The 17,859-nt window shown below is 43.2% G+C and overlaps 1 protein-coding gene across 2 annotated transcripts in view; it reads right to left on the reverse strand.

Annotated features, from left to right (window-relative positions):
- Positions 1-17,859, reverse strand: part of cdh2 (cadherin 2, type 1, N-cadherin (neuronal)) — a 70,043-nt gene that overhangs the window by 21,376 nt on the left and 30,808 nt on the right. For both annotated transcript variants that reach the window (XM_014123187.2, XM_045687745.1), the window contains 5 exons: positions 9,449-9,690; positions 4,338-4,493; positions 3,699-3,854; positions 530-674; positions 271-443 (listed from right to left, as the gene is read on the reverse strand). In XM_014123187.2, the coding sequence (XP_013978662.1) occupies positions 271-443; positions 530-674; positions 3,699-3,854; positions 4,338-4,493; positions 9,449-9,690 (872 nt within the window). The remainder of the gene's footprint in view (positions 1-270; positions 444-529; positions 675-3,698; positions 3,855-4,337; positions 4,494-9,448; positions 9,691-17,859) is intronic.

The raw sequence follows: 17,859 nt of genomic DNA on the forward strand, positions 1-17,859 counted from the left end.
AATAACATAGACAGTCAGTATATAAACACAAACTCATTCACTGTAAAGATTTTTTTTTTTTAAGTCCTGCTGTTTTTACAGTAATTCACTGGCTGCCTGTAAGTTACCTGTACATTACTGTAAAATAAGTTACAGTATGTTACCGTTAATTCCAAATAAACTCTGAAGTACAGTATCTTACAGGAGGGTGCCAGTACGGTAGAAACAACTGGATATTTATTTTTACAGTGTACACATTGATACACATCACACGCACACACACCCACCCACCTCTCTGTCGAGGCCTGCTGCTACGGTGATGATGCCTCCTGTCTTGTTGTTGATGGTGAACATGTTGGAAGAAGGACTCTCAGGGTTCTGAGATATAATCTTGTATCGGAGCATCCCATTGGCTGTTTTAGGGTCGTCCTTGTCCACTGATGTCACTGTCATCACAAAGGACCCTGGGAATGCAAACCAAGCAGTCAATAAAAAATGTACTGTGTGTTTGTGTGCGTGCATGTGTATGTGTGTGAGTGTGTGTTGTTACCTGGTTTGGAGCCCTCTGGTACTGATCCGTTGTAGATGGTGTGTGTGAACTCTGGTCTGTTGTCGTTCATGTCTATGACATTGATGACAATGTCTATGGGGTTCTCTATCTGGTTCCCATTCAGGTCCACAGCATGGGCTCGCAGCTAAATTGTCAGATAGAGGATCAGGGTTAGGACACGGTTAGGGAATGACATGGCATGGGCTCACAGCTAGATGGTCAGATACAAGATCTGGGTTAGGATACAGTTAGGGAATGACATGGCATGGGCTCACAGCTAGATGGTCAGATACAAGATCTGGGTTAGGATACAGTTAGGGAATGACATGGCATGGGCTCACAGCTAGATGGTCAGATACAAGATCTGGGTTAGGATACAGTTAGGGAATGACATGGCATGGGCTCACAGCTAGATGGTCAGATACAAGATCTGGGTTAGGATACAGTTAGGGAATGACATGGCATGGGCTCACAGCTAGATGGTCAGATACAAGATCTGGGTTAGGATACAGTTAGGGAATGACATGGCATGGGCTCACAGCTAGATGGTCAGATACAAGATCTGGGTTAGGATACAGTTAGGGAATGACATGGCATGGGCTCACAGCTAGATGGTCAGATACAAGATCTGGGTTAGGATACAGTTAGGGAATGACATGGCATGGGCTCACAGCTAGATGGTCAGATACAAGATCTGGGTTAGGATACAGTTAGGGAATGACATGGCATGGGCTCACAGCTAGATGGTCAGATACAAGATCTGGGTTAGGATACAGTTAGGGAATGACATGGCATGGGCTCACAGCTAGATGTCAGATACAAGATCTGGGTTAGGATACAGTTAGGGAATGACATGGCATGGGCTCACAGCTAGATGGTCAGATACAAGATCTGGGTTAGGATACAGTTAGGGAATGACATGGCATGGGCTCACAGCTAGATGTCAGATACAAGATCTGGGTTAGGATACAGTTAGGGAATGACATGGCATGGGCTCACAGCTAGATGGTCAGATACAAGATCTGGGTTAGGATACAGTTAGGGAATGACATGGCATGGGCTCACAGCTAGATGGTCAGATACAAGATCTGGGTTAGGATACAGTTAGGGAATGACATGGCGTGGGCTCACAGCTAGATGGTCAGATACAATATCTGGGTTAGGATACAGTTAGGGAATGACATGGCGTGGGCTCACAGCTAGATGGTCAGATACAATATCTGGGTTAGGACACAGTTAGGGAATGACATGGCATGGGCTCGCAGCTAGGTGGTCAGATACAGGATCAGGGTTAGGACACGGTTAGGGAATGGTTAGAGCCAGTTTGCGCTGTTCTGCAAAGGGGGTAGTACACAGCATTGTACGAGATCTTCAGTTTCTTGGCAAAATCTCGTACGGAATAGCCTTCATTTCTCAGAACAAGAATAGACTGACGAGTTTCAGAAGAAAGTACTTTGTTTCTGGCCATTTTGAGCCTGTAATCGAACTCACAAATGCTGATGCTCCACATACTCAACTAGTCTAAAGAAGGACAGTTTTATTGCTTCTTTAAACAGGACAACAGTTTTCAGCTGTGCTAACATAATTGCAAAAGGGTTTTCTAATGATCAATTGGCCTTTTAAAATGATAAACTTGGATTAGCTAACACAACATGCCATTGGAACACAGGAGTGATGGTTGCTGATAATGGGCCTCTGTACGCCTATGTAGATATTCCATAGAAAATCAGTCGTTTCCAGCTACAATAGTCATTTACAACATTAACAATGTCTACACTGTATTTCTGATCAATTTTATTTGAATGGACAAAAAATGTGATTTTCTTTCAAAAACAAGGACATTTCTAAGTGACCCCAAACTTTTGAACGGTAGTGTATATGAATTAACAAAGCTAACCGACTGAATTTCAATATCTACTCTCCCGGAAATTAGAATTTCTGAGTCTTTCCCTTTAAATTACCATAGAAATGACCCCTCTCAAGATTGATTGTTCAGGGTTAGAGGAATAGAAAGCCACGGATCTGGAGATGAAAATTACGAGGTATCAAGTTGATTTTGATTGGTCTGAAGCACGGAAACGCCTCCTAATGTTACCACCTCCCAACACCAAAATATGGAAGAGATGCAACCAAGAGCTGCGTTGTCTAAACTAGCAATGGTCACAAACTAACATTCCTATTTAATTAACACTGTTAAGTACAAGAATATTAAGGTTCTAATATTGTAGAAAACAATCTAATAATTAACTGTATGTGATTCATAATGACATAGGCTAAAGAAAACTAGGTTGAGACATACATTCAGCAGCACCCCATATTTCGCTACGTTCTAGAGCAGTGAGTGAACGCCATACATATTGCTTACACTTCAGAAGGCAAAATTTTGAGCGCAGAGAGAGGGGAAGGGTGTGAGGAATTGGGATTGGAATGGGGCCATTTACTGAGGTTAGTGTACCCTTGGCCTCTCAAGGGTGGACCTAAAGACCCTAAAGTGTTTCTCTCCTAGGGCCTTTCAACTACTGCTCTCTAACAAGAGAGCACTACAGGGAAAAAGCAGAGTACCCTCCCCCAGTACCTGTCCCAAAACAGCCATGTTAGAGAAGCCTACCGCTAGGCAGGGAGGAGTAGCTGCCATAATATACTGCTGTAACAGTACCCTCCCCCTGTACTCTGTCTCATAGCTGCTATACTGTGTGTGCTGCTCCCTATGCCCAGTCTCCAGTAATGCCACGGCAACAGCTCATGAATATATTCATCACAGAGCTTCAGTGACTCTGACAACTACATCACACAGTATGAATATTCATGAGGGAACCCCACCCTTCATGCAAATGTCCTGCCTGCAGATATAGCCAGAGTTGCTTATGTGTGTGTGTGTGTGTGTGTGTGTGTGTGTGTGTGTGTGTGTGTGTGTGTGTGTGTGTGTGTGTGTGTGTGTGTGTGCCTGTTTGTGTACTGCAGATCAAAGGTAGCATTCTCAGACTGATGTTTCCTGTCCAACTACCTCAAGAGTGACATTTTACATTTGTTTTACATACACCAGCAAAGAATGTGGTCAGAGAGATCCTCTATGTAGGATTCCCTCCTGATTCAGTGAATCTTCCAACCAGGATTTCTGGGAAACCTGGGAAAGTTAGCAGAATTTTGCAACCCCCTACTACACACTTACATGGAAGTTGGAGATGTGTTCGCGGTCGAGGGGTTTGGTCACAGAGAGCTGACCAGAGATAGGGTTGATGATGAAGATCCCGGTCGGAGGCTGATCAGCACCGGGTCCAGTCACACTGTACCGGAGGAGACGGTTCTTATCACGGTCCGACCGGATCTAGACCACAGGAGGAAAGAGAGAGAGAGGGAGAGCAAGAGAGAGGGAGAGAGAGATATTCCCACTTTAGATACAGTTACACAACCACACTTTTATTTAAAACATGTTTAGCTCAACACCATACATAGGTTATACAGTACAGACAGCATGTATACATCACCAGAATGACCAGAACCACCTGTCTCTCCACACATTCTAATATAAATATCATACCAGAAGATTGTGTTAGGAGGAAATAGTGAGTGCTACACACATACACTGTACATTTACACACACACACACACACACACACACACACACACACACACACACACACACACACACACACACACACACACACACACACACACACACACACACACACATACTCTGAGCTAGTGGCCAAATGACAGACTTTGCATGACAGTGTGTTTGTCTTCTCTTGATTAGCCCGCCTGGGAAATGTGTGTGAAATGTGTCCTTTGAACTGTGTGTGTGTCGTACCCTGACTAGTTCCTCTGGGAACTGTCCTCGTGAGTTCTCAGGGACGTTGATGGGGGGGATGACCCAGTCCCTCTTTACCCGCCTCAGAGATCCATCACCCCTGACGACCACCCTACGCCATGGAAACATGATCACAGCTGCATCACTGGAGTTCACCTGCAGAGAAAAACATGTTACACACCAATATACAGACACAGACAAAAATATAGACAAACAGATAGATATCTCGGACAAACCCACCCACATCAAGAAGTTATTCCAGAAAAACACCAGGAAGAAAAGAAACACACAAAAACAAAATCTCTCTCTCTCTCTCTCACACACACACACACACACACACACACAGTTTATGTCCCAGAGGTCTCTAGGGGGTGTGGCCTGGTGACTCACTCCAGAGAGCTGGATTACGGCTATCATTACTGAGGACCTGATCAATCACCATCCTGGGCTGTGTGTGTTTACCTCAAATGTATTTGCAGCCTAGGAATGCAGTTTAGTTTCCACCACACTCTAATCTGAATCTGAATACAACCCTTTAGCTATAGAATTAGGAATTCAAATACTTAGTTAATTACCCACGTAATTTAATAGGATCTCTATTAGACATCACATCCCCTTTCTCTATCCCTTCATCTCTACCCCTCCATCTCTATCCCTCCATCTATACCCCTCCATCTCTATCCCTCCATCTCTATTTTTCTATTTCTGTATACATCTATCCCCATCCTTCTCTCTCTCCTGCTTCCTTCCCCCAAATCTCACTCCATATTTTTCTCTCCCTCTCGCTAAACTCTCTCTCCCTCTCCTTCATCCCTCCCTCCCTTTTCTCAGAGTTTTCTGCTCCATCCGTCTGTTAACTTCTCTAGGGTAGGGGGCAGTATTTTGACGTCCGGATGAAAGGCGTGCCCAAATTAAACTGCCTGCTACTCAGGCTCAGAAGGTAGGATATGCATATCATTAGTGGATGTGGATAGAAAACACTCTGAAGTTTCTAAAACTGTTTGAATGATGTCTGTGAGTATAACAGAACTCAAATGGTTGGCAAAAACCTGAGAAACATCCAACCAGGAAGTGGGAAATCTGAGGGTTGTAGTTTTTTCAAGTGATTGCCTATTGCCTATACAGTGACTTAAGGTTCATTTTGCACTTCCTAAGGCTTCCACTAGATGTCAACAGTCTTTAGAACGTTGTTTCATGCTTCTACTGTGAATATGGAGCGAACAAGAGGGCCTGGAGTCAGATGAGTGAGGAAATTACATGAGCTCAGAGGCACACGCTCACGTGAGTGTGAGCTGTGTTCCTTTTCTTTTCTGAAGACATTGGAATTGTCCGGTTGGAATATTACTGAAGATTTATGTTAAAAACATCCTAAAGATTGAGGCTATACATCGTTTGACATATTTCTACAAACGTAAATATAACTTTTTTTGACTTTTCGTCGTCACATTTTGCGCGCGACTGAACACACGAACAAAAAGGAGGTATTTGGTCATAAATGATGGACTTTATCGAACAAAACAAACATTTATTGTGGACCTGGGATACCTGGGAGTCCATTCTGATGAAGATCATCAAAGGTAAGTGAATATTTATAATATTATTTCTGAGTTTTATTGACTCCACAAAAAGGCGGGTTTGGTTTTGTGTCTGAACGCTGTACTCAGATTATTGCAAAGTGTGCTTTCGCTGTAAAGTTTTTTTGAAATCTGACACAGCGGTTGCATTAAGGAGAGGTGTATCTATAATTCTTTGAATTACAGTTTAATATTTTATCAATGTTTATGATGAGTATTTCTGCAAATTGATGTGCTCATTCACTGGAAGTTTTGGGAGGCAAAACATTTCTGAACATTACACGCCAATGTAAAATGTTTTTTTTTGGATATAAATATGAACTTTATCGAGCAAAACATAAATGTATTGTGTAACATGAAGTCCTATGAGTGCCATCTGATGAAGATCATCAAAGGTTAGTGATTCATTTTAGCTGTATTTCTGGTTTTTGTGACGCCTCTCCTTGCTTGGAAAATGGCTATGTGGATTTTCTTGTCAAGGTGATGTGGTAACATAATCTTGTCACGTCCTGACCAGCAGAGGGAGCAATTGTATTCGTTTTGGTCAGGACGTGGCAGGGTTTTTGTGTGTTAAGTGTTGTGTTGGTGATTGGACTCCCAATTGAAGGCAGGTGTGTTGAGTTGCCTTTGATTGGGAGTCCTATATAGTAGTGTGTGTTTTTCTTTGGGGTTGTGGGTAGTTGTTTTTGCACTGCGTTTGATAGCCTGCAAAACTGTTCTTGTCGTGAGTATCATTTATTGTTTTTTCACTGTGGATGCTCTGCGTGTTTTTTCATTAAAGAATATGAGTATCCACATACCCGCTGCGCCTTGGTCCTCCCTTCAACAAAATGACAACTTCTGTGACAAATCTAATGTTATGCTTTCGCCGTAAAGCCTTTTTGAAATCAGACAATGTGGTTGGATTAAGAAGAAGTGTATCTTTAAAATGGGATTTAACAGTTGTATGTTTGAGAAATTTGAATAATGAGATTTTTGTTGTTTTGAATTTAGCGCCCTGCTATTTCACTGGCTGTTGAATAGTGCGTCCCGCAGGTGGGACGGTCACGTCCCACATACCCAAGAGAGGTTAAGAGAGCTAGCTGACTAATAGCTGGCCAACATTCCACTGGTTAAATTTCATAGCTTTTATTCACAGGATTCATATTGGTGGTGGTTTAAACAGCTTTTTCTTTTCTCACATTGTTTTCACTGCTCCCACAGAAGGCTGGGAGACTGTAATGGACACAGTAAGTATATTGCACTGCACTATTTCTGGGAACATTTTTACTGGGAGATGTGAACGGGTCGCTGTAGTGGCCCTTTAATGTCTCCCCTTACAGAGACAACCTTTTTTCTCTAATTTACACACAGCAGGTAGCAGCACCTGATGCTATGGGTGTGTCCCAAACGGCACTTTATTCCCTATATAGTGCACTACTTTTGACCAGGGCACCCATAGCGGTAGTGCACTATATACAGTGGGGGGGAAAAGTATTTGATCCCCTGCTGATTATGTATGTTTGCCCACTTACAAAGAAATGATCAGTCTATAATTTTAATGGTAGGTTTATTTGAACAGTGAGAGACAGAATAACAACAAAATAATCCAGAAAAATGCATGTCAAAAATGTTATAAAATGATTTGCATTTTAATGAGGGAAATAAGTATTTGACCCCCACTGCAAAACATGACTTAGCACTTGGTGGCAAAACCCTTATTGGCAATCAGAGGTCAGACGTTTCTTGTAGTTGGCCACCAGGTTTGCACACATCTCAGGAGGGATTTTGTCCCACTCCTCTTTGCAGATCTTCTCCTAGTCATTAAGGTTTCGAGGCTGACGTTTGGCAACTCGAACCTTTAGCTCCCTCCACAGATTTTCTATGGGATTAAGGTCTGGAGACTGGCTAGGCCACTCCAGGACCTTAATGTGCTTCTTCTTGAGCCACTCCTTTGTTGCCTTGGCCGTGTGTTTTGGGTCATTGTCATGCTGGAATACCCATCCACGACCCATTTTCAATGCCCTGGCTGAGGGAAGGAGGTTCTCACCCAAGATTTGACAGTACATGGCCCCGTCTATCGTCTATTTGATGCAGTGAAGTTGTCCCTTAGCAGAAAAACACCCCTAAAACATAATGTTTCCACCTCCATGTTTGACGGTGGAGATGGTGTTCTTGGGGTCATAGGCAGCATTCCTCCTTCTCCAAACATGGCGAGTTGAGTTGATGCCAAAGAGCTCCATTTTGGTCTCATCTGACCACAACACTTTCACCAGTTGTCCTCTGAATCATTCAATGTTCATTGGCAAACTTCAGACGGGCATGTATATGTATTTTTGAGCAGGGGGACCTTGTGGGCGCTGCAGGATTTCAGTCCTTCACGGCGTAGTGTGTTACCAATTGTTTTCTTGGTGACTATGGTCCCAGCTGCCTTGAGATCATTGACAAGATCCTCCCGTGTAGTTCTGGGCTGATTCCTCACCGTTCTCATGATCATTGCAACTCCACGGGGTGAGATCTTGCATGGAGCCCCAGGCCGAGGGATATTGACAGTTCTTTTGTGTTTCTTCCATTTGCGAATAATCGCACCAAATGTTGTCACCTTCTCACCAAGCTGCTTGGCGATGGTCTTGTAACCCATTCCAGCCTTGTGTAGGTCTACAATCTTGTCCCTGACATCCTTGGAGAGCTCTTTGGTCTTAGCCATGGTGGAGAGTTTGGAATCTGATTGATTGCTTCTGTGGACTGGTGTCTTTTATACAGGTAACAAGCTGTGGTTAGGAGCACTCACTTTAAGAGTGTGCTCCTAATCTCAGCTCGTTACCTGTATAAAAGACACCTGGGAGCCAGAAATCTTTCTGATTGAGAGGGGGTCAAATACTGATTTCCCTCATTAAAATGCAAATCAATTTATAACATTTTTGACATGCATTTTTCTGGATATGTTTGTTGTTATTCTGTCTCTCACTGTTCAAATAAACCTACCATTAAAATTATAGACTGATCATTTCTTTGTAAGTGGGCAAACATACATAATCAGCAGGGGATCAAATACTTTTTCCCCCCACTGTTGGGAATAGGGTGCCATTTGGGATGCATGCTATACTGTAGCGAGCACTGCCTTGTTTCTGTGGATATCAGCACTTCACTGGCCATCAAAGGTTAACAGAGTGGGCTGTGAATTTTTATTTAGTACATTTAACATGAATGATTCTTAAAAGTAATCCTTATAAGTAAGAGTGGTCGTGAAACTTGGTTAATCGACTGGTGATGTATAATGTATTCTTATGATGAACTGCTCCTCTGACTTCCATCTCCACATCATAATTATTCATGTATTTTCTCCATACTCTTAGAAAAAAGGGTTCTTTGACTGTCCATACAGGAGAAGCCTTTTTGGTTCCAGGTAGAACCCTTTCGGGTTCCATGTAGAAACCTCAGTGGAAAGGCTTCTACATGGAACCCAAAATGCTTATACCAGGAATGAGAAGGGTCACCTTGAATAGATAAAAGCTTCTGCTAAATGACCATATTGTGATATTCTTATTTTATCCATACCTGTTTGTTGTGTTCTGTTGTCTCTCCCTGTCCATCTGTCCGGAGGTGGAGGTGAACGCGTGTGTTCCACTCCTCCTTGGTTTGCTGATCCCTTGCTCGCACCACCAGGAAGGCTCTCTTCCTGTCCGCAAGACGGAGGGCGTGCCGGGCGTACACCATGCCATCTTCACCCAGCCTGAAGTCCACCGCGTCGCCCACCTCCAACAGAACCCTGTCGCCCAGGCCACAATCTGCAAACCTCACTGAAGGGAGAGAGAGGGGGGAGAGAGGGGTCAGCATGATATGAAAACATAGGAAGACAACTTAGAACAGGTCTATATATATATATATATATGATTCACTCTGTTTAGTAGACAGACATGGTTGACGGCTGATGTTATAATATTTACAAGGTTATAAATTGAAGGATTATCACATAGAGATTACAATACAATATGAAGAGGACTTAGGCAGTGTAGGCCTTTGAATTTGGAGTGACCCAAGTGAGGTTGAATGAGTGAAATATATATATATTAGGTCCTCTTCATATTGTATTGTAATCTCTATGTGACAATCCTTCACCTCATAACCTTATAAATATTATAACATCCGTCAACCATGTCTGTCTACTAAACAGAGTGAATCACTTCTCATGTAGTGTTTAGTAATGTTTGGCTCACTCAGTTACGGCACTATCTTTTCTGTTATTTGAACAGACTGTGCACTCAGGCAGAAAGAGTCTGTCAGCAGGAAAATGTCAGCTCGACTAGCCAAACATTACTACATTACCCCCAACTCAGTGGGCAGGCAATGCAACTCCTCTAGCTGCACAGAGAGAGCGAGAGGTAAGGAGAGAGAGAGGCAGAAAGAGAGAAAGAGGCACCGAGAGAGACAGTTCCTGTTTACTAGTTTTCCCAGTTTTGACCATTCTGCCAGCCCTGACCCTAAGCCTGTCTGCTGTTCTGTACCTTTTGGACTCTGATCTGGATTACTGACCTCTGCCTGCCCTTGACCTGTCGTATTGCCTACCCCCGTTCTAGTAATACACTTTTGTTACTTTGACACTGTCTGCATCTGTGTCTTCCCTAAAAAGTTATATGTTTACTGTTCATTTTTTTATTTCACTTGCTTTGGCAACATGTGTTTGAGTGAGAGTGAGAGTGTGAGTGAGAGTGTGAGTGAGTGAGAGTGAGAGATCTTTAAGTCCATGTTTGTCCCGCTGTCTGACCGAAAAGAAGAAAAAAAATATGACACATCCTACATTGGAATTCACTCACACAAAACATGTCTGGTGAAAGGGTGACTGTGTTTGTGAACACACACACTTTAGAGAGTATCTCTCTGCAGAGGGACAGGTGTCACTGGCAGGGCTGTGTAAATGTTCATTAATCATACATACAGAGAGAGAGAGATGTGCTGAACGCTACATGGTGCTAAAGCAAAGTGCTCACTGCCATCTTATCCTCTTCTCTTCTCCAAAATTCAGAATCTACTCTGGAGGAACTAGGGCAAGTGTGTGTGTAGTGTAGAGTACAGTACAGATACCAGTTATAAACAACATGGTTATAACAGCAGTCAATACTCCACACAGCTAGTGACAAAATCAATGTGTGACAGTGATCACATCAAAACAGAACCAGAGAACAAGGCCAAATGATAAACATTACACAACTCACGGCCCAGTCGATATAGACTCCAGGAAATACACACTCTCTCTCATATAAGAAGGGACAGCAAACATAGAGGGGAGCTAAATGGAGGTGTAGAATAGAGGGAAGGACTGCTGTTTCAATTAAAAAAGGCTCAGTAGAACTCCAATACACATCATTTTATTTTTGTGCCCTTTCTCCTTTGTGTCTGTTTCTCTTCCCCAGTCTGTTCTTCCTCTCCTCCCCCTCCCTCTATCCCTCCGGTCTCTCTCACTCCCCCTTTCCCCTCCCTCGTTTCCTCCCTCTTCGTTTCCTCCCTCCACCAGTGTGAGATCAGTGAGTGTCTGCCTCTGTTGTTTCTCCTTTATTTACTGCCGTTCTGGCTGGGAGTGACACACACACACACACACACACACACACACACACACACACACACACACACACACACACACACACACACACACACACACACACACAGTCTTGTACAGCTAAACTTGTGGGGACAAACCCTAACCTTAACCCAAAAACATAACCTTATTCCTAAACCTAACCCTAAAACAAACCCTAGTTCCTAACCATGACCCTTAATGTAATTCTAACCCTTACACTAATTCTAACCATAACCCCAAACCCCCTAGAAATAGCATTTGAACTCGTGGGGACTAACAACATTTTTGTTCATTTACTATTCTTGTGGAGACTTCTGGTCCCCACAAGAATAGTTAAACACACACACACGCAACACACAACAAAAGACACCCAGACACAGAGAGGGAATCAGTTATCCAGCCTAGTGGATTACATTATCATTAGATCAGAAGCAGAGGACCTGAGGCAGAGACAGAAGTTAAACGCTAAGCTAGTGAAACAGCACAATGACAAATGCTTAGGCATAGAAACAGCAGTGTGGTAAGCACTACAGCTACAGAAACAGCAGACTAGTAAGGAGTTTGACATAGAAGAAGCAGTGCACTAAGCACTCCAGCAACGACAACAAGATTGCAGCTCTGCTTCTTGCTCCTAAGCAATTATTTTGTTTTTTTGTGTGTTATTTCTTACATTATTAGCCCAGAACATTTTTTTGTGTTATTACATACAGCTGGAAAGAACTTTTGGATATCAGATCAACGGTAACTCACCAGCATTACGACCAAGAATACGACTTTCCCGAATCGGATCCTTTGTTTGTACCGCCCAGGGCAATTGAACTTATCGCCCAAGGCAAATGAACTTATCCCAGAGGCTGCTCCAAGACGCCGCCAGCGGAGAAGAGGTATTCAGAGTGGACTTCTAGTCTGACTCAGGATGCGTGCAAACCATCCACCGCTTCCGAGTATAGTACTCGCTAATGTTCAGTCTCTGGACAATAAAATAGACGAGCTCAGGGCAAGGATCTCCTTCAAGAGAGACATCAGGGACTGTAACATACTCTGTTTCACAGAATCATGGCTCTCTCGGGATATACTGTCCCCGTCCAGACAGACAGCTGGGTTCTCAATACAGACAGGAATAAAGAACTCTCTGGGAAGAAGAAAGGCATTGGTGTATGTTTCATGATTAACCACTCATGGTGTGATTGCGATAACATACAGAAATTCAAGTCCTTTTGTTCACCCAACCGATAAAACCTCACAATCAAATGCTGACCGTATTAACTCCCAAGATAATTATCTTCAGTTACAGTCACATCCGTGTATATTCATTCCCCCTCAAGCCAATACCAAGACGGACCTCAAGGAACTACATTGGACTTTATGTAAACTGAAAACCCCATATCCTGAGCCAGCATTTATTGTAGCTGGGGATTTTAACAAAGCAAATCTGAGGAAAATGCTACCAAAATTCAATCAACACATTTACAGTAGTACTCGCTCTGGAAAAACATTCAACCACTGCTTCTACCCCTTTCGAGATGCTTACAAGGCCCTCCCCCAGCCTCCCTTTGGCAAATCAGATCACAACTCCATTTTGCTCCTCCCTTCCTGTAGGCAGAAACTCAAACAGGAAGTACCCATGCTATGGTCTATTCAATGCTGGTCTGACCAATTGGAATCCATGCTTCCAGATTTTTTTAATCACGCGGACTGGGATACGTTCCGGGTAGCCTCTGAGAACAACATTGACGTATACACAGACACGCTGACTGACTTTATCAGGAAGTGTATAGGGGATGTTGTTCCCACTGTGACAATTAATACCTACCCAAACCAGAAACCGTAGATGGATGGCAGCATTCGCGCAAAACTGAAAGAGCGAACCACCACATTTAACCATGGCAAGGTGACTGGCAATATGGTTCAATACAGTGTATTTATTCCCTCCGTAAGGCAATCAAACAGGCAAAACGTCAGTACAGAGACAAAGTGGAGTCGCAATTTAACGGCTCAGACATGATACGTATGTGGCATGGTCTACAGACAATCAAGGATTACAAAGGGAAAACCAGCCACATCGCTGACACCGACGTCTTGCTCCCGGACAAGCTAAACACCTCTGCCCGCTTGGAGGATAACACAGTGCCACCGACGCGCCCCACTCCCAAGGACTGTGGGCTCTCATTCTCCGTGGCCGATGTAAGTAAGCTATTTAAGCGTGTTAACCCTTGTAAGGCTGCCGGCCCAGACGGCATCCTTAGCCGCGTCCTCAGAGCAGACCAGCTGGCTGGAGTGTTTACGGATGTATTCAATCTCTCCCTATCCCAGTCTGCTGTCCTCACTTGTTTCAAGATGTCAACCATTGTTCCTGTACCCAAGAAAGCAAAGGTAACTGGACTAAATGACTATTGCCTTGTAGCACTCACTTATGTCATCTTGAAGTGCTTTGAGAGGCTAGTTAAGGATCATATCTCCTCTACTAAAACTGACACCCTAGACCCACTCCTGTACTCCCTGTTCACCCACGAGTGCGTGGCCACGCACGCCTCCAACTTAATCATCAAGTTTGCAGACGACACAACAGTAGTAGGCCTGATTACCAACAATGATGAGACAGCGTACAGGAAGGAGCTGATCGTGGACTTCAGGAAACAGCAGAGGGAGCACGTCCCTATCCACATTGACAGGACCACAGTGGAGAAGGTGGAAAGCTTCAAGTTCCTTCGCTTACACATCACTGTCTATCTGAAATGGTCCACCCACACAGACAGTGTGGTGAAGAAGGCACAACAGCTGAATAAATTAGGCTTGACCCCTAAGACCCTCAGAAACCTTTACAGATGCACAATTGAGAGCATCCTGTCGGGCTGTATCACCGCCTGGTATGGCAACTGCACCGCCCGCAACCGCAGTGCTCTCCAGAGGGTGGTGCGGTCTGCCCAACGTATCACAGGTGACACACTGCCTGCCCTCCAGGACACCTACAGCAAAAAGATAATCTAGGACATCAACCACCCGAGCCATGGCCTGTTCACCCCGCTATCATCCAGAAGGCGAGGTCAGTACAGGTGCATCAAAGCTGGGACCGAGGGACTGAAAAACAGCTTCTATCTCAAGGCCATCAGACTGTTAAATAGCCATCACTAGCCAGGTACCACCCGGTTACTCAACCCTGCACATTAGAGGCTGCTGCCCTACATACATAGACATGGAATCACTGGCCACTTTAATTAGGCAACACTAGTCACTTCAATAATGTTTATATACTGCTTTACTCATATCATATGTATATACTGTATTCTATTCTACTGTATTTTAGTCAATGCCACTCCGACATTACTCGTCCTAATATTTATATATTTCTTAATTCCATTCTTTTACTTTTAGATTTGTGTGTATTATTGTGAATTGTTAGATACTACTGCACTGTTGGAGCTAGGAACACAAGCATTTCGCTACACATGCCATAACATCTGCTAAATATGTGTTTGTGACCAATACAATTTGATTTGATTTGACAGAGCTGAGAATTAGGCAGGTTAGTGTTTTTTGTCACGAATCTTGTTTTGTAGGCAGCTCTGCAGAATGGTCACTAGCTGGCACAGCCACAAAGTCACAAAATCAGATTTTACACTTAACCCTAACATAACCCTAACCACACTGCTAATCCTAATGCCTAACCCTAACCTTAAATTATGACCAAAAAGCACATTTGTTTTTCATGAATTTTTACAATATAGACAATTTTGACTTTGCAGCTGGCCCATTGCTCAGTTTTGCCTCAATGGCAAGATTCATGACAATAAACGTCAACCTGCGAGAATAAACTACATGGTAATAGTGTATCAGTGCTAAATAGACTAGGGCTGTGGAGATGCAATGCAGTGCAAAGTGCTACTGCTAGGATACAGCTAACTGTGTGCTTAGCATGGGGAGACACATATTTCCCACATTACAAACATACTAAGGGCAGTACAGGACCATAGACATCTAGAGCAGATAAAGCTGTGTTTCAATCTCCTCTGAGTTGTTTTGTTTGTTGCAAAAAATACTGCCATGGAACACATAGCTCAGGTATCTGTGGTAGTTACAGGTCAGGGACAGGGTAACCAGGTCTTAAACCAGGTTTGTTCAATGGATGAGTCATTATAGCAGCCCAGCCAGCAGTCATAGTGTTTAGCTGCTCAGTGTTAAACGGCCTTAAGAGCTGCCTTTGATGTGCAGTACAGCAGCTCTGCTCAGAATAGAGCACACAGAGACATTCACACACAAGCAGTCACACACACACACACACACACACACACACACACACACACACACACACACACACACACACACACACACACACACACACACACACACACACACAAATTCAAAGTTTACATTGAAAAATATGTTTGTTGTGTGTCTATGTAAACTTTGAATTGTAGCCTACAAGTGTGGTTGCTTGTCTGCTATTGTGAATTTTTGTCTGTGTGTGTCTGTGTCTGTGTGTGTGTGTGTGTGTGTGTGTGTGTGTGTGTGTGTGTGTGTGTGTGTGTGCGTGCGTGCGTGCGTGCGTGCGTGCGTGCGTGCGTGTGACTGCATGTCTCTGAATGTGAATGTCTCTGTGAATGTCTCTGCAAGGCTGCCGGCCCAGACGGCAGTGTGTGTGTGTGTGTGTGTGTGTGTGATTGAAAAATACGTTTAGCCTCTCAAAGCGCTTCAAGATGACATAAGTGAGTGCTACAAGGCGATAGTCATTTAGTCCAGTTACCTTAGCTTTCTTGGGTACAGGAACAATGGTTGACATCTTGAAGCAAGTGAGGACAGCAGACTGGGATAGGGAGAGGTTGAATACGTCTGTAAACACTCCAGCCAGCTGGTCTGAGCATGCTCTGATGACGCGGCTAGGGATGCCGTCTGGGCCGGCAGCCTTGCGAGGATTAAATGTCTTACTTACTCTCGAGCAACTAGATGTTCATTACCATTCGGCCATCAGATTTGCCACCAATGCTCCTTATAGGACACATCACTGCAATCTATACTCCTCTGTAAACTGGTCATCTCTGTATACCCGTTATATACCTGTTATATTTAAAACCCTCTTAGGCCTCACTCCCCCCATCTGAGATACAGTTGAAGTTGGAAGTTTACATACACCTTAGCCAAATACCTTTAAACTCAGTTTTTCACAATTCCTGACATTTAATCAGAGTAAAAAATTCCCTGTCTTAGGTCAGTTAGGATCATCACTTTATTTTAAGAATGTAAAATGTCAGAATAATAGTAGAGAGAATGATTTATTTCAGCTTTTATTTCTTTCATCACATTCCCAGTGGGTCAGAAGTTTACATACCGTAAATTCCGGACTATAAGCCGCAACTTTTTTCCCAGGCTTTGAACCTCGCGGCTTAAACAATGATGCGGCTAATATATGGATTTTTCCCACTTTCAATTATTTTTTTCAAATAAACACATTCTGTGACGTGCTCAGTTTTTTGGCTGCATGAAGCTTTCATTAGACCAATGAAATTGCCGAACGGGTTAAGGTCAAACAACTTTTTTGTTTACTGTTTAGATTAAATTGAGCGCTCTCAAACTCCCATCATTCTGATTACGGTAGTCATTTTGTCACCCTCATCATGGCAAAGACACGGAGAAATGCATATGACGCAGCTTTCAAGTTGAAGGTGATTGATCTGGCTGTTGGAAAAGGAAATAGAGCTGCTGCACGAGAGCTTGGTCTTAATGAGTCGATGATAAGACGTTGGAAACAGCAGCGTGAGGAATTGTGCAAAAAGACAACTAAAGCTTATTGCTAATTATTATATTTTTTGTTACAAGCTGTGTTTTGTTAAAGCCTATTTATTTTTGTTACAAGCCGTGTTTCGTTAAAGCCTATTTATTTTTGTTACAAGCCGTGTTTCGTTAAAGCCTGTGTAAAGTTAATTTGTTTCAATGTACCGGTAGGCACCTGCGGCTTATAGACATGTGCGGCTTATTTATGTTAAAAAAAAATTTTTTATTCAGTGGGTGCGGCTTATATTCAGGTGCGCTTAATAGTCCGGAAATAACGGTACACACAATTAGTATTTGGTAGCATTGCCTTTAACTTCTCTAGGGCCAGTGGGACGAAATCGTCCCACCTACGTAACAGCCAGTGGAATCCTGTGGCGCGTTATTCAAATACCTTAGAAATGCTATTACTTCAATTTCTCAAACATATGACAATTTTACACCATTTTAAAGACAAGACTCTCGTTAATCTAACCACACTGTCCGATTTCAAAAAGGCTTTACAACGAAAGCAAAACATTAGATTATGTCAGCAGAGTACCCAGCCAGAAATAATCAGACACCCATTTTTCAAGCTAGCATATAATGTCACAAAAACCCAGAAGACAGCTAAATGCAACACTAACCTTTG

Source organism: Salmo salar, chromosome ssa10, assembly GCF_905237065.1.
Source record: "Salmo salar chromosome ssa10, Ssal_v3.1, whole genome shotgun sequence".
Lineage (NCBI taxonomy): Eukaryota > Metazoa > Chordata > Actinopteri > Salmoniformes > Salmonidae > Salmo > Salmo salar.